The sequence below is a fragment of the Sturnira hondurensis genome, unplaced genomic scaffold (assembly GCF_014824575.4).
Source record: "Sturnira hondurensis isolate 20B ecotype Veracruz unplaced genomic scaffold, ASM1482457v3 Scaffold0006413, whole genome shotgun sequence".
Classification (NCBI taxonomy): domain Eukaryota; kingdom Metazoa; phylum Chordata; class Mammalia; order Chiroptera; family Phyllostomidae; genus Sturnira; species Sturnira hondurensis.
In genome coordinates, this window is record NW_028079044.1 from 12,339,053 (window position 1) to 12,357,522 (window position 18,470).

Genomic DNA, 18,470 nt, shown 5'->3' on the forward strand with positions numbered 1-18,470 from the left:
ATATAAATTCAACTACTTTCCTTTTTTCTTTCTTTTTTTTATTGTTCAAGTACAGTTGTCTCTATTTTCCTCCTACCAATCCCTCTGCCCTACACATCTTTGCCTCCCACCCCATTCCTACCCCACTTTGGCTTTGTCCATGTGTCCTTTATACATGTTCCTTGATGACCCTTCCCTTTTCCCCCTTGTTACCCCCTTCCCCTTCTCTTTGGGTTACTGTCAGATTGTTCTTGATTTCAATGTCTCTGGTTATATTTTGCTTGCTTGTTTGTTTTATTGATTAGGTTCCACTTATAGGTGAGACCATATGATATTTGTCTTTTGCCACCTGGCTCATTTCACTTATCATAATACTATCTAGTTCCATCCATTCTGTCAGGAAGAATAGGAGCTCCTTCTTTCTTTCTGCTGTGTAGTATTCCATTGTGTAAATGCACCATACACAATGGTGCATTTTTGATCCACTCATTTACCAATAGGCACTTAGGTTGCTTCCAACACTTTGCTATTGTAAATTGTGCTGTTATGAACATTGGGTGCATAGGTTCTTCTGAATTGGTATTTCAGGATTCTTAGGGTAAAATCAGCAGTGAAATTGCCGGGTCAATTTCAGTTCCGGGTCAAAGGCAGTTCCATTTTTAGTTTTTCTGAGGAAATTCCATATTGTTTTCCACAGTGGCTGCACCAGTCTGTATTCCCACCAACAGTGCACTAGGGTTCCCGTTTCTCCACCACCTCCTTAGCACTTGTTTGTTGAATTGTTTATGAGGCCATTTTCAACGGCCTGAGGTGGTATCTCACTGCAGTTTTAATCTGCATCTCTCTGATGGTTAGTGATGCCGAGCATCCTTTCCTATGTCTCTGGGCCCTCTGTATGTCCTCCTTGGAGAAGTGTCTGTTCAGGTCCTTTGCCCACTTCTTAATTGAGTTTAAACTTAACTAGTTTATATTCCCTTCTTTTTTTTACTCCATACAGGGAAGTTTTAGTCAGTAAAACACAAATTTCATATTATTTACACCAAACCAAAGTGAACCATTCTTAGAGAACCACCATCTCCAATTTCCTGAAAGCAAACAAATAAAAATAATTAACAACATGTTTATGCAGAGAATAAAAACTGACTTAATATTTATATTTTTAATTTTAATATTTAAAAACAGCAAAATAAAATAGTTTAAAATGCATTATATATGTAAACTAGAAAACTATCTTACTCTTAAAATTTTGATATAGTATTTATAAGAATCAGTGAAGCAAAATAATATATGAAACATAAAAAGGCAAGGAAGGACAGGATGTTAGTTGAAATTTGGAAGTATCTGAAGACTCCTACAATGAAAAGTTGCAAATTTTTGGTCATCATTTGTGATTCTATCTATTTTTTTATTGTTGTGCAATTACAGTTGTCCCCATTCTCCCACTCCATTACTCACCCCTGCCCTACCCACCCCCACCTCCTACATTCAATCTGAGTCCACCTCTTTGACTTTACAATACTATCTGTTCTAAATGATTCTATGTAGCACATGCTTCTTAATTTTGATATTTTACTAAGTAGTTGATAGTGGCTCTTGAGGAAGTAATTCATAGAAAAGATAACGGTTTTATAAGCCCTGTATAAAATTTTATGAACCTGCAAAGGGATACTAACAAGAACCTTATCCATTTCCCATTTCTTATTCTTTTTTTCCTCCCCCTATAGGGATTTTTAATTTTCTAACTACATTTATTGATATGACATCAGTTAATAAAATTACATAGATTTCAACTGTAAAATTCTATGATACATCAACTGTACATTACATTGTTTACCACCCAAAGTCATATCTTCTGCCCTCACCATGTATTCGACCCCCTTTACCCTTTACTATTCCCCTGTACCCTTCCCTCTGGTAACTACCATACTGTTGTCTGTGTCTGAGTTTTTGTTATTTTTGCTTTTTCATTTGTTGCTTCAAGTTTTATATCCCACATATGAGGGAAATCATATGGTTCTTGACTTTTTCTGTCTGACTTATTTCACTTAGCATGATATTCTCAAGATCCATTCATGTTGTCACCAGTGGCAGTATTTCATCTTTTCTTATTTGGCTCAGTAGTATTCCATTGTCTATGTACGTACCACGTATTCTTTATCCAAACATCTGCAAAGGACTTCAGGTGTTTCCATGTCTTGGCCACTGAGAATGATGCTGCAATGAACATAGGGGTGCATATATCTTTGCAAATAAATGTTTTCAAATTTTTCAGGTAGATACTCAGAAGAGGGGTTGCTGGGTCATATAGTAACTATTCTTAATTTTTGAATAGTATGAGGAACTTCCATACTGTTTTCTATGGTGATTTTACTAGTTTAGATTTCCAACAGCAATGATTGAGGGTTCCTTTTTCTCCACAAGCTCTCCAACACTTATTATTGTTAGTCTTTTTGATAATAGCCATTCCAACAGGTGTCAGGTGATCCCATTGTACTACCACAGACTGCAGAAATACCAAAGATCATACTATGAAACACTATATGCCACCAAATTCAATAACTTAGGAGAAATGGATAAGTTCCTAGAAATATATAATCTTCCTAGATTGAATCATGAAAAACATGAAAATCTAAACAGATGGACCAACACTGAGGAAATTGAAACAACCATAAAAAATTCTCCAAAATGTAAAGGTCCAGGACCAGATGGATTCACTACTGAATTCTACCAAACATTTGAACATGATTTAATACCTGTACTTTTCAAACTCTTCCAAAATATTGAGGAGCAATACTTCCTAATACACTTTCGGAGGCCAACATAATACTGATACCAAAACCTGGTAAGGACAACACACAAAAAAGAAAACTACGGACCAATATCTCTGATGAATACAGATATAAAAATCCTAAATGAAATAATAGCAAATCAAATAAAACAATACACTAAAAAATACATCATAATCAGACCCTGGCTGGCATAGCTCAGTGGATTGAGCATGGGCCTGCGAACCAAAGGATCGCAGTTCAATTCCCAGTCAGGGCACATGCCTGGGTTGCAGGCCAGTTCCCAGCAGGGGACGCATGAGAGGCAACCACACATTGATATTACTCTCCCTCTCTCTCCTTCCCTTCCCCTCTAAAGATAAATAAATAAAATATTTAAAAAAATACATCATAATCAGATAGGGTTCATTCCAGCAGCACAAGATGGTTCACCATATGCAAATTGATCACTGTAATACATCATATTAGCAAAGTATAAAAATCATGTGATCATATCAGTCAATGCAGGAAAAAACATCTGACAAGATACAACATCTATTCATGATTAAAACAATCAATAGAAAAGGGCCATATATGACAAACCTTCAGCTAATATCATATTCAATGGTGAAAAACTGAAAGCTTTTTCTCTAAGATCAGGAACAAGTCAAGAGTGTCAGCTCTCATCACTGTTATTCACATAGTTCTGGAAGTCCTAGCCAGAGCAATCAGGCAAGAGAAATAAATAAAAGTCATCCAAATTGGGGGTGAAGAATTAAATTGTAACTTTTTGAGAATGACATGATTCTTTATGTACAAAACCCTGAAGACTCAATGTTGAACAAGAATTTTATGATAGGATTCTGAAATTGGAATATGTTTAAATGTAAGACTAATGGTGAGTGATATTATTTGAAAAATGACACAGTGGGGACATTTTTGAAGTGGTAAAGAGGAAAGGTAAAGAGAGTAGAGATGATGGTTGTACTCAAATTAGAGACATTTCTCTTAAAAGTTATTCCTTAAGTTATACCTTGAAACTTCTTTTTGCTTCTAAGAGAAGCCTTTTAGAAAAATACTGTACTATATTATAGTATTTTAAGTAGCTATATCTCAAAGAAAACAGGTGTGGAGCTGGCAAATAAGGGGAACACATACATACACAGGTGCTTGTGGATCCTGATGAAATGTTCTTAAATATTTTTTAAGAACCTGGAAAAACAGGTAACAAGAAGAATGAGTAATTTAATAGTGCCTGGGGCTTGCATGTGTGTTCTGGCTTTTAGCTTTCAGTTTGAAAACAAAAAATCATTTATATAAGCATTGGTATTTAAAAAACATAAGCCCTAACTCATGCCTTATAAGCTACTATATCAAATTCTGTTTTTTACACCACTAGAATGCTTATCAAGAAATCTAGATTTCGCTTTTGGTCTTGATCACTAACTAGCAGAGATCCTAGGTAAATTATTTTCCTAATGTTTGAGTATAATTGTTGCTTGAAGGTCAGATTTTGCATAGCCAGGAAGTACCATCTGTTTCAGCCATATTCTTGATGTTCTATAGGGTTTTCCATCCAGGCCTTCAGACTTCTCCTAAGTTAGTAATTACATTTTTAAAAAGTAGGAATCATAGAATTACCTTCTGAAGGCTCTACCAGGATTTAAAAAAAACTTTTCCTTTGAAAGGTTTTCTTTAAAATCTATCCTGTTTTCAAAGAAGACATCAGGAGATTTGAAAGGTTTCCATGAGAGTCTGTTTCATGCTAAATAACCTGGAGTTGTACTCTATTTACTTTACATGAATATTTTTATGATTAGTGAAACAATATGTTTTGTATACTCAGCTATTTAATAATTATTAAAGTATATTCATTAAATAAAATTTGGAAAACAGAAAAGTACAAAAATTTACTCATAGTCCCACCAGTCATATGAAAACTATGGTTTAATGTGTATTTGTTTCCAATCTCTTTTTTTCCCAGTATGTGTTTTATTTGTTTTTAAAACAGCAGAAATTGTATTGTATATACATTTCTCTATGTTTTTGGTTTGGGGGTTTTTGGTTTCACTTTACTCTTCAGTGCTCCCACATACATAGTCTTTGTTTTTAATGGGTAAATTTTATTTAATCAAATATCAATACTATGGTGCTCCTTAACCATTCCTCTTTTTTGTTAAATTTATATTATTTCCAATTTCTTCTTTTTTAATTAATTAATTAATTTTTAGAGGGGAAAAGAGAGAAACATCAATGTGTGGTTGCCACTCATGTGCCCCCCGCCCCCCACAACTGGGGACCTGGCCCACAATATGTGCCCTGACTGGGAATCAAACTGATGACTCCAGTTTGCAGGCCGGCACTCAATCCACTGAGCCACACCAGCCAGACCTTATTTCTTCTTTTTTATAAATAACCCAATGACAGATATTCTTAAGCATGAAGTTTTTTCTGTATTTAGGATTGCTTCCTTGGTATAGAGCTGTAGCAATAGAATTATTGCACCAAAATTTACGAACTTTTAGGACTCTGGATAGACTATAGAATTCATAGTTTTTTGTTATTTCTTCCCTAGTTTGGGAGGGGGTGATTTTGTTTAGTGATAGGAAATCATACTTTCAGCAGAGGCTTATTTTCATTTTATTAAGTGTTGAGACTGTGCTCACTCTTGACTGACTGGCAACATGTTAATTCATGTAATAATTTAATGTAACAAAAGGGTTCCTCCCACCCCTGTCCCTCATTTGAGTTTTACATATAATTAAGTTTATTTTCTGAGCCACACCCTATTGCTGTTACCTAGTGTTGGGTAGGAGGTCACTTTATCTTTGTATATTTTTATTTATTTAAAAAATTTACTGAATTTATTGGAGTTACATTAATTAATAAAATTTATATACATTTTATAAAATATATATTTTATATATATTGTGGGTGCACAATCCTATAATATTGAATACATCATCTGTATATTGTGTATTCACCACCCAAAGTCAAGTTTCCTTCCATCACTATTTATCACTCCTTTTCCTGTGGTAATCACCATACTGTCATCTGTGTGTATGTCTATAAGTTGTTTTTTTTTTTTAGATTTATTTTTCTTTAGAGGGGAAGGGAAGGAGAGAAGGAGAGAAACATCAATGTATGGTTGCCTCTCATGAGTTCCCTGCTGGGAACTGGCCTGCAACCCAGGCACGCGCCCCAACTGAGAATCGAACCACGATTATGTGGTTCGCAGGCCCGTGCTCAACCCACCGAGCTACACCAGCCAGGGCTTTAAGTTTTTTTTAATCCTTTCACTTTTTTCACCCAGCCTTCCAACCCTCAAAAGTAAAAGTCCCCTCTGATAGCTGTCATCTGTTCCATGTAGCCAGGCCTCTGTTTCTATTTCGCTTTTGTTGTTGTTGTTGATCTTGTTCATTATATCTCACATATAAGTGAAGTCATATGGTATTCGTATTATTCGTATTTCTCTGACTGGCTTATTTTGATCTTTAAGTCCATCCATGCTGTCACAAAATGAAGATTTTCCCTTTTCCTTTGTACAGCTGAGTAGTAATCCATTGTATAAATATACCATGACTTTTTTAACCACTGCTCTACTAATGGGCGCTAGGGTTGCTTCCAAATCTTGGCTGTTGTAAATAATGCTGCAATGAATATAGCAGTGCATGCATTGTTTTGAATCAGTGTTTTGGGTTTCTTTGATATATTCTGAGATGTGGAATCTCTGCATTATAAGGCATTTACATTTTTAATTATTTGAGGAAACTTAATACTTTTTTCCATAGTGGTTGTGCGAAAATGCATTCCCACCAACAGTGCATGAGGGTTTCCTTTTTTCCTGATCTCACCAATGCTTGTTGGTTCATTTATTTATTTTTTTTAATATATTTTATTGATTATACCATTACAGTTGTTCTATTCCCCCCCTTCATTCCCCTCCACCCACACACTCACTCCCCCACCATTCTCCCCCCCCCTTAGTTTATAACCATGTGTCTCAAGTTCTTTGGATTCTATATTTCCCACACTATTCTCGCCCTCCCCCCTATCTATTTTCTACCTACCGTCTATGCTATTTTCTGTGCCTTCTCCCCCCTTCTCCCCCTCCCACCCCCCTGTTTCTAACCCTCCATGTGTTCTTCATTTCTATGGTTCCACTCCTGATCTAGCTGTCCTCTTGGTTTGCTTTTGTTTTAGGTGTGGTTGTTAATAACTGTGTGTTTGCTGTCCTTTCACTGTTCATATTTTTCATCTTCTTTTTCTTATATAAGTCCCTTTAGCATTTCATATAATAAGGGCTTGGTGAAGATGAACTCCTTGAACTTGACCTTATCTGAGAAGCACTTTATCTGTCCTTCCATTCTAAATGAAAATTTTGCTGGATAAAGCAATCTTGGCTGTAGGTCTTTGGATTTCATGACTTGGAGTACTTCTTTCCAGTCCCTTCTTGCCTGTAAGGTCTCTTTTGAGAAATCTGCTGACAGTCTGATGGGTACTCCTTTATAGGTGACTGACCCCTTATCCCTTGATGCTTCTAGGATTCTCTCCTTCATTTTGGTCTTGGCTAATGTAATTATGATGTGCCTTGGTGTGTTCCTTGGTGTGTTCCACCACAGCCCTCACCGGTGCTGCAGTTGCTGCTGTCACCGGGCCCACGTGTTTTGTCCCACTGCACGCGAGTGTGCCACCGCCGTCAGCCCTCGCCCCCCAGGGCCTGCGTGGTCTGTCTCACTGTGCGCGAATATGCGCCCGCAGTCTGCCCCGCACCCCAACTGGTTCCGGTCTGCCTGCGCGCCTGGGTCGGGGGCCCTGTCCTGCCCGACCCTGCTCGCTGCTGGCTCCGCCTCTCTTACTGTCCCCGTTGAACGGTTAGATGTAGTCGGACTTCTGTATAATTCAGTTTTCTGTCCTTTGGTTGTGTCTTTGTTTCGCCAAACCTTTGCTGTATTCAAACTTGGTTGTGGGAGAAGGCACAGTGTTTCCACCTATGCCTCCATCTTGGCGGAAGTCCCATTGGTTGATTTATTGATGGTAGCCATTCTAAAAGGTGTGAGGTGATATCTCATTTTGGTTTGAATTTGTATCTCTGATGACTAGTGACACTGAGCATCTTTCCATGTCTAGTGTCCATCTGTATGTCCTCTTTGGAGAAGGGTCTATTCAGGTCCTTTGCCCATTTTTTAATTAGATTGTTTGTTTTTTTTGGTGTTGAGTTGTATAAGTTCTTTATACATTTTGGATATTAACTCCTTATCCAATGTATCATTGGCAGACATATTCTTTCATAGAGTGGATTGTGGGGGCAACTTTGCCTGCACAATCCCCCCATCCATCACGGATGAAAGTGAAAGTAGCAAGACATGATCTTGCTTGGGGAGGAAAGGTGGCTGATCCCTCAAAGGAGAAGGGCCAAGAGCCCCATCCTCAAGGGGCTTTTATTGGGTTCATTTGCACAAGAATACAGGTAAGGATCAAACAACAGATAGTATTCAAAGAACTATGAGGGCTTATTCTCAGTCAGGGTCAGATAGCTAAAGAGCCATAAAACTTTGAGGAACAAACTTCTTGCTTGGACCCTTATCATTTAAATGAGAGCATTTTAAACAAAGCAGGTTTCACAGGATTTTACATATTCTGTCTTAGGCCTGATCACCCTAGAGAACCCACCTTTTCCAGCACAGGGCTGCACCACCTTCCCGATCATAGGTTTTCAGGCTTAAGTGGATTAGAGCCAGGAAGTGCTTCTTCCTATAGCCCAATGGGAACTTGGGCTATGTCAGAATAGCCTGGGGGGCGAGGGTCCATCACTCTCTCTTTGTCACAGCCCCCCACACCCCGAGTCCTTCCATGATGGCCTCCCAATTGATCATGTCTGGCCTAAGTTGCCCCTCCTCTGAGGGGTTGTACTTGTCACAGACTAACCGACCAAGCATTGAGGGGCAGGGGACAAGCTTTGTCTCCTTAGTGGCTCGCATTCCAGAGGTCGCTCACTTACTCTTAGCCATGAAGAGCAGTTACAACTCCTGAAACCAAGCAGAGCTGTTCCCAACAGTGGATTGTCTTCCATTTTGTTGATGGTTTCCTTTGCTGTGCACAAATGTTTTAGTTTGCTGTAGTTTCATTTGTTTATTTTTTCTTTTATTTTGTTTGCCCAAGGAGACATATCAGAAAAATATTGCTATGGAAATGCCTGAACTTCTACTGTCTGTGTTTTCTTATAGCATTTTTATGGTTTCGAGTCTTACATTTCAGTCTTTACTACAAAAATTTATTTTTGTGTATGGTATAAGAAAATGGTCTATTTTTATACATATTGTCCACCTTTTCCAATACCATTTATTGACTAAACTATCCTTATCCCATTTTATGTTCTTGCCTGCTCACACCCCATTTCTGTTACCTAATGCTTTAAATGTACACGAACTTTAATAAGCAAACTCTGCAGACAGTTAAGGCTTGTTTTGCTACACACTGGATTTTGGTCTGTTGTGCCCTTAATACAGACATCTTTTATTATCTTTTTCCATGTGTTACTAATGGTTTTTTATAAAGTTCCTGATTTGGTGCAAAAATAATTAAATCCTAGAAGTATACTATTTTAGAGATAGAAGAACTCTTAAAGTTTCTTAATCTGAAACTTTTTTCATTTTGTTGGTGAAGAAACTGAGGTGCACATGGGTTAAGTGTTTTGTCCAGTCGCTCATTTAGTGGCAGAGCTGGGATTAGAATTTAATTATTTTTCCTGTGAAGTGCTTTTATCACCACAGCATTTTGAATGTACTGACAAATAACATGTGTTCCACAGGCTGCATTATGATTGGCTCCTATGATTGCCTGTTCTTATCACTTAAGGCTTTAATTTATAGGCATGCTGGTGGCCCACCCATGTGACAGGAGATGCTTTCCTGAGCAAGTTGTCCAGTTTTCAAGTTTTACCATTGAATATTAACCCTGTGCCTTGCATATTTAAGATCATATGGGAATTTCTTTTTAATTGATATTCCAGAGTTTTGGTATTGGTGTTCTTTCTAGAAAATTAAATGTTAAATTGACTACCATCTAGCACTTGCCAAAGGTTGGCTTGAGGCTTCTGTTACTTATAAGAGACAGGATGATAGGTAAGCTAATATTCTATACCTTCCCAACTTCCTCTGTGTTAAGTAAACCACCAGAAAGGAATGTACTTAGAATAAACATGTCATTTTACTTTTCCACAGAAATGCCTTCACTGAATTCAATATAATTCCCTTAGGTTTTATTGAAGATTTGTAATAAAAAGATCTGTGTGAATAAGATTTCTTTTTCAAAACCCTACTTGAAGATATGTTTAGTATGTTTTTCAGTTTTCTAACACAAGCATTCTTGAGTGTGAATTGAGTGCAAGAAATGTTTCTATGCAGATGAATTTACCATTTGCATATTTTAAGAAATAAAGTCAGTAAGAACAATAGTAATGAACAGTGTCTTGAAGTTTACAGAATGCTTTCATGTTATCTAATTAGACATAACAATATTGTGATATTATTAAATATAATTATTCCCATTTTGCAGATAAGGAGATAGGTATAAAGAAATTCAAAGGCTAAAGAAAGAGAAATAAAGAAATATGTGGCAGTGAAGAAGAAGTGGCAGTATATGGGAACTGAGATAGTTGTCTACAAGTCCTGCATTCTTTCTTTTTTTAAAAATATATTTTATTGATTATACCATTACACTTGTTCTATTCCCCCCTTCATTCCCCTCCACCCACACACTCACTCCCCCACCATTCTCCCCCCGTTAGTTTATAACCATGTGTCTCAAGTTCTTTAGATTCTATATTTCCCACACTATTCTTGCCCTCCCCCCTATCTATTTTCTACCTACCGTCTATGCTATTTTCTCTACCTTCTCCCCCCTTCTCCTCCTCCCACTCCCCTGTTGATAACACTCCATGCGTTCTTCATTTCTATGGTTCCACTCCTGATCTAGCTGTCCTCTTGGTTTGCTTTTGTTTTAGGTGTGGTTGTTAATAACTGAGTTTGCTGTCCTTTCACTGTTCATATTTTTCATCTTCTTTTTCTTATATAAGTCCCTTTAACATTTCATATAATATGGGCTTGGTGATGATGAACTTGAACTTGACCTTATCTGAGAAGCACTTTATCTGTCCTTCCATTCTAAATGAAAATTTTGCTGGATAAAGCAATCTTGGCTGTAGGTCTTTGGATTTCATGACTTGGAGTACTTCTTTCCAGTCCCTTCTTGCCTGTAAGGTCTCTTTTGAGAAATCTGCTGACAGTCTGATGGGTACTCCTTTATAGGTGACTGTCCCCTTATCTCTTGCTGCTTCTAGGATTCTCCCCTTCATTTTAGTCTTGGCTAATGTAATTATGATGTGCCTTGGTGTGTTCCTTCTTGAGTCCAACTTCTTTGGCACTCTCTGAGCTTCCTGGATTTCCTGGAAGTCTATTCCCTTTGCCAGACAGAGGAAGTTCTCCTGTATTATTTGTTCAAATAAGTTTCCCACTCGTGGCTGTTTCTTTTCCCCTTCTGGTACCCCTATAATTCAGATGTTGGAACGTTTAAAGATGTCCTGGAGGTTCCTAAGCCTCTCCTCATTTTTTTGAATTCTCATTTCTTCATTCCTTTCTGGTTGGATGTTTTGTCTTCCTTCTGGTCATTCCACCGATTTGAGTCCCAGTTTCCTTTCCATCACTGTTGGTTTCCTGGACATCTCCCTTCATTTCAATTAGTTTAGCCTTCATATGTTCCTCTAATTTGTGACTATAATCAACCAGTTCTGTGAGCATCCTGATAAGCAGTGTCTGGAATTGTGCTTTTGAGAGGCTGGCAATTTCTCTGTTGCTGAGAGTTATTGGCTCTGGGACTTTGAGTTCTTCTTGCACCATCTTTTGGGCTGTTCATGCCTGTTCCATAGCAGGATCAGAGCCCTAGGTGTTCACCTGAGCAGGGCAACTCAGTGGCTGGGTTGTGACGCTGTATGTGGGGGCAGTGTCAAAGAGGAGCAATGGCGTCCCATCTGCCGTCTCCTGCCGTGGCCCCCACAGGTGCAGCAGCTGCCTCTGTCACTGGGCCCACGCGTTTTGTCCCACTGCACGCGAGTGTGCCACCGCCGTCAGCCCTCACCCCCTGGGGCCTGCATGGTCCGTCTCACTGTGTGCGAATGTGCGACCACGGTCAGTCTGCCCCACACCCTAACTGGGTCCGGGCCACTTGTGCACCTAGGTCTGGGGATCTGTCCTGCCCTACTCTGCTCCGCTGCTGGCTCCACCCCTCTTACCTTCCCAGTTCAACGGTTCGTTGTCATCGGACTTCCGTATAATTCAATTTTCTGTTTTTTGGCTGTGTCTTTGTTCTCCAAACCTTTGTTGTATTCAAACTTGGTTGTGGGAGAAGGCACAGTGTTTCCACATACGTCTCCATCTTGGCGGAAGTCCCTGCATTCTTTCTATTACACCAGTATGCCTCCTAAAGTAAACCTATTTCCCTTTATTTGCTTTAGCTTCCCCAAATTCAGAGCTAACTTCAACTTTAATTTGTATAAAACAGCACAAATATTGAACAACATCTCTTACTTTGTAACCTTTAATTGACTTTTCCTTTGAATAATGTTAGTTTAGATATTCTATGTAAAATAATTTTGTGAACTGCCCCAAATCTTTCAGAAAGCAGATAGATCATAAATACTAAGATAAATTGGTTCATATCTATGAAGAAATACCACTATATTATGGTTGTGTTGACATTTTTGTTTTTTACTACTTGTTATCTAACTCTCCTCCAGGAATATATTGATACATTTAAAAATATTTTTAAATAATTCTTTGGGTGAAAAAAATAAGTATAAATAGTTTATCATTTATCCATGTGAACAAAGAACTCAAGAAGTAGATTATAAACTTTACTTGAAAAATCACACTTTTAGCTCTGGCCAGTGTGACTCAGTTGGTTTGGCATTGTCCCACAAATCAAAAGTTTGTGGGTTTGATCTGCAGTCAGAGCTCATGCCTGGGTTGTGGAAGTGAAAGGCCCAGTTGGGGTGCAAGTGAAAGGCAACCAATAGATGTTTCTCTCTCATATTGATATTTGCTCCCTCTCTGTCTCCCTCCCTTCCCCTTTCTCTGGAATCAATAAAAGAAAAAAATTTAATCACACATTCAGAAACTACATATTTCAGTTATATAAGGTTTTTGTTATAAATGAGGATAACTGTCAATATGTAAATATTGAGGATATATATATATTTATGCATATATATGTGTATATATACTTGTACTTTACTCTCCTAGGTGATAACAAAGACTGAAAGAACAATATAAGCAGCATGTTGCTATACCTTTCACAATTCATCAAAAAGTGAGTTTTCTACCATTTCTGATCTAAGATTTCTTCCAGACAGTATACCAATGAGTGTTTCAGGCAAAACAATATAGATATATGACAACATGATTTATTACTTACTTGTCTTTGACCAAAGTCTGTGGTAGGAAACCAGAGGTGTGCTTTATACCTAGAAACTAATTCCAACATACAAGGTCAAGTTAACCTCTTTCCACAGATCAATAGAACAGAATTGAGAGCCCAGAAATAAACCCACATATAAATGAGCAAGTAATTTTTGACAAAGGACCAAAAAACATACAATGAAGAAAAGAGGCTCTTCAGTAAATGGTGCTGGGAGAATCAAAAAGCCACACACAAAAGAATGGAACCAGACTGCGGTTTGTCACCATATACTACATAAAAATTAACTCAAAATGGATCAAAGACCTAAATATAGGACCTGAAAAAAACACACAGAAGTAAACATAGGTACTGAACTTATGAACTTTGGTCTTAGAGAAGATTTTATACATTTGACCTAAAAGGGAAAGGAAGTATTTAAAAGCAAAAATAAATCAGTGGAAATGAATGGGACTATATCAAACTAAAACACTTCTACACAGCAAAATAAACCATCAAAACATAAAGGGAGAAGATATTCTCCCATTCCCAACTGAATGGGAGAAGATATTTGAAAACAACAACTCTGACAAAAGGTTAATATCCAAAATATATAAAGAACTCATACAACTAAACAGTGATAAACAATCCAATTCAAAAATGGGCAGAGGACCAGAACAGACAACTCACACATGAAGACATGGAAATGGCCAAAGATATATGAAAAGATGCTCAACTTCATTAGCTGTTAGGAAAATGCAAATCCAAATCACAATAAGATACTATCTTCTGTGAGAATGGATATTATCAAAAAGACTAACAATAATAAGTGTTGGAGAGCTTGTGGAGAAAAAAGGAACCCTCAATCACTGCTTTTGGAAATCTAAACTAGTAAAATCACCATAGAAAACAGTATGGAAGTTCCTCATACTATTCAAAAATTAAGAATAGTTACTATATGACCCAGCAACCCCTCTTCTGGGTATCTACCTGAAAAATTTGAAAACATTTATTTGCAAAGATATATGCACCCCTATGTTCATTGCAGCATCATTCTCAGTGGCCAAGACATGGAAACACCTGAAGTCCTTTGCAGATGTTTGGATAAAGAATACGTGGTACATACATAGACAATGGAATACTACTGAGCCAAATAAGAAAAGATGAAATACTGCCACTGGTGACAACATGAATGGATCTTGAGAATATCATGCTAAGTGAAATAAGTCAGACAGAAAAAGTCAAGAACCATATGATTTCCCTCATATGTGGGATATAAAACTTGAAGCAACAAATGAAAAAGCAAAAATAACAAAAACTCAGACACAGACAACAGTATGGTAGTTACCAGAGGGAAGGGTACAGGGGAATAGTAAAGGGTAAAGGGGGTCGAATACATGGTGAGGGCAGAAGATATGACTTTGGGTGGTAAACAATGTAATGTACAGTTGATGTATCATAGAATTTTACAGTTGAAATCTATGTAATTTTATTAACTGATGTCATATCAATAAATGTAGTTAGAAAATTAAAAATCCCTATAGGGGGAGGAAAAAAAGAATAAGAAATGGGAAATGGATAAGGTTCTTGTTAGTATCCCTTTGCAGGTTCATAAAATTTTATACAGGGCTTATAAAACCGTTATCTTTTCTATGAATCACTTCCTCAAGAGCCACTATCAACTACTTAGTAAAATATCAAAATTAAAAACTACGTGCTACGGAGGAATGAACAAAAACTCAGATATAGTCAACAGTATGGTGGTTACCAGAGGAAAACTGGAGATGGGGAAGGGTAAAAGGTAGAAGAGGGCAAAGTGGGTTAAATATATGGTGAAGGAAGGAGACTTGACTTTGGGTGGTGAACACACAGTACAACATACAGATGGTGTATTATAGAATTTTACATTTCATACCTATATAATTGTATTAACCAATGTCACCCCAATCAATACAAAATTCAAAATTATCTAATAAAATTTAATATAGAACTCAAATTCTTTCAGCTTTTGTCATTAGCACGAATCCCTTCCAAAATCTTCCTTAGAGCTAGTTATACCTGTAGTCATTTCATTTCTTTCTTTTTCTTTTAATTATTTTTAAAAGTGTGGTGAAATATGCTAACATAAACTTTTCTGTTTTAACCATCATGATATCCCCCTCCCCTGAGGAGACATTTGGCAGTGTCTGGAGATGTTATTTTGTTGTCACGATGAATGGGGGAGCCACTGGCATCTAACAGATAAAAGGCCAAGAGGGCTGCTAAACATCCTACAGTGCATAGGAGGGTCCCCCCAAAACAAAGGATTATCCAGCCCAAGATGTGAGTTGTTCTCAGGTTGATAAGCCCTGACGTAGAGCCAGAGTGTTTGGGTTTGAATTCCAGCAGCACACTGCACAAGCTGTATGACCAAGGGAGAGTTACTTACTTTCTGTGTCTGCATCTCTAAAAGGAAGGTAATAGTAGTAGCTACCTCATAGGGTTGTTGTGAGAACTAACTGAATTAAAATGTTTAAAGTAGTAAGGCCAGTGCCAGTCAGATAATGAGCACTTGATAAATATTAGCATTAATTACTTCATTTTAAAATTATTTCTTATTGAATGTATTCATTTAATTAAAATTGATGAATAGTTGATAGAGACATATATTGAAAAGGTTATCAACAAAAATTAAAGACACAGAAAATCCTACATTGACCAGAGGGGATGGCAGAGGGGGATAATGGGGGGAAGGAGAAGGGTCAAGTCAAGGAACATGTATTAAGGACCTATGGACAAGGACAGTGTTGGGGAGAGGAATGATGTTGGGGGGTAGGCAGGGCAGGGGAAAGCAATGGGGGAAAATAGGGACAACTGTAACTGAACAACAATAACAATTTTTTTTAATGTAGTGCATGAAAATTTTGAATGAGAAAATTCTTTGCAAGCAACAATGATAGGTTGTTAAAATCTGTACTTGAATTGTATGTACTTAATAATAATGTCTAAACAAGAAATTATAAGACTGAATATAAAGTGTGTATGAGTGCTAATCCAAACTTAAGCAATATTAATATCTGAACTCAAACACTTATAGCCAGTTAGGTTATGATAACCATTTTATATAACTGATCTTTTTCTTATTCTATATTACTTTTCCAGAAAGATCCCTGGGAAGTCAATTTCTTGATTGGGTACCATGTACACTGTGTATCTGTAAAATTTTGACAGGATATTGATTTTTCTTTAACAAGTCTTCTAAAAATAAGCTATTTAAAATATATATAAAATTTATGGTTTTTATTTAAGCTTTAGCAAATTACACGTAAATTATTATGCATATACAGTCAACAGTAATATGGAGCATTTTCCTCCAAACAGATCAAGAATTTTAAAAACTTTTCACTTCAACATAGATATCTCCATGAAGAAGGCTGAAGAAATGATGTTGATAATTATTATTAATATATGTCCATATAATTAACAAAGTCCTATCACATACATGATCACAGCAGTGTTTCATAAAAATCCTGTGGGGAATGGGGCAGTATCTCTATTTTGCAGATGAGAAAGTTGAGGTTTACAAAGATGAAATGACTTTTTCCCAAGTTATAATGCTAGTAATTGTGGAACTAACATTCAAACTCAAGTGTCCTAATGAATCAGTTAGTATAATGCACTATGGGCTTTTAATGTTGATGACGATTTCTCTGACTTATACCTAAGCTTTGTGAAACTGGTATAGCAGGGCATTGATATCCCCTCTCAAAATTATCTCTGATGTAATGTCAGCAGCAGAATATAGAGAGGCAACTCACATGCATTACTTGTTAATATTACACATGAATGTAATAAATACTAATTGGATAACTTTGTCATTAATAGAAACCTTTTGTTATTAAACTTATAATTTGGGATAATTTCAAATATACCAAAGTATAGAGAATGGTATATTTAAACTGCTATATTACTCATCACCCACTTTCTTCAATTATCAATTCATGGTGACCTAAATTCATCTATATCCCTTCTTTCTCCCCACTGTCTTATTTTGAGGCAAATTTCAGACATATAATTTCAATTGTACACATTCCACATACACAATTTTATTTTGCAGAAGTAAATATTTTCATAATTACAACTTTAAAATACCGAAAAGCTGAACAGTTTTCTATCTAGATGTTTCCATTTAGCAGCTTTTCCTGAGTTCAAAATAATACAGTATGCTTTTCTGTAGGAATTAAAGGTCTAAGAAAAAATAGTAATAGAAAGTGTTTTACCTGTTCTGTGTAGTCTTCTCTTATTTCTCCTTCTAAAATAAAAGATCACACCTTTAATTAGCTTAAAATTTAATAAAGGACTTTAACAAAATTAACAGAATCTTTTAACATCCTCCCTAAAAAGAAAAATACTTAAAACAATCATAACTTAAATCAAGATAACTAAAGTATAGAAAAAGCAAAAAACAAATTTAAAAATAGGAAGTTAGTACCCGTTATTCTCATACATACATGTTTTGGCTGATATATGCACTGAAATCGAATGAGTAGACTATACCTATACTGTGCTTTCTGTTCTTCAAATGATGCCTTAAAACTTGCATGGCAACTCTTTCATCTAAGTGCCAGTTCTGGTTGATGAGTGGTGGTTGTCCAGGGAACTGTGGCACTGTGATGAGAAGTTTTATGAGGACTCTTAATTATTACTATTATTATTATTATTATTACTATAGTTAATGATAAAGAATACTGTATTTGATAAATGGATATTTGCTCTTAAAGCAGTGATATACCTGCTGACCCTGGTTTAGTACATCAAAATGATGCTTTTAAAAGGGGCATCCTTACTTAAATTAGGCTAAGAGAAAAGAAATGTCATTGCTGCCACAATCTAATTTCTCATTATTGATGGATATTAGGTAGACATTAATATACATATTCTCATCCTTGAAACAGGTAACTTCTGATATTTATAATTCCCAATATAGTACTTGGTACCTAAATGCATATACCACTCATTTGGCACTGTGCTTATGTTAACCTATATTATTTATTTCCTTTATTTATTAAGTCTACCTTCCTAAGTGGAGTATATGTTTTCTAAAAATTTTTTAAAGTACATTTTATTGATTACGCTATTACAGTTTGTGGGGGACCAGTTTGTTTTAGTCTGGCAAATGTGACTCAGCTCTGTATGGAAAACCTACAGAAGTGAAGTGGTGGGCAGGAGCCAGACCTTCAAACTGAGTTTTCCCTGGAGAATCAGACCTAGGAATGCATACAGACTGTTATGGCT

The 18,470-nt window shown here is 36.6% G+C and overlaps 1 protein-coding gene across 1 annotated transcript in view; it reads right to left on the reverse strand.

Moving 5' to 3' along the window:
• Positions 1-860: 860 nt before the first annotated feature.
• Positions 861-18,470, reverse strand: part of WDPCP (WD repeat containing planar cell polarity effector) — a 407,760-nt gene continuing 390,150 nt past the window's right edge. The window contains exons 17-18 of the mRNA XM_037048018.1: positions 17,456-17,487; positions 861-1,064 (exon numbers count right to left, since the gene is read on the reverse strand). Of these exons, the coding sequence (XP_036903913.1) occupies positions 1,014-1,064; positions 17,456-17,487 (83 nt within the window). The 3' untranslated portion in view covers positions 861-1,013. The remainder of the gene's footprint in view (positions 1,065-17,455; positions 17,488-18,470) is intronic.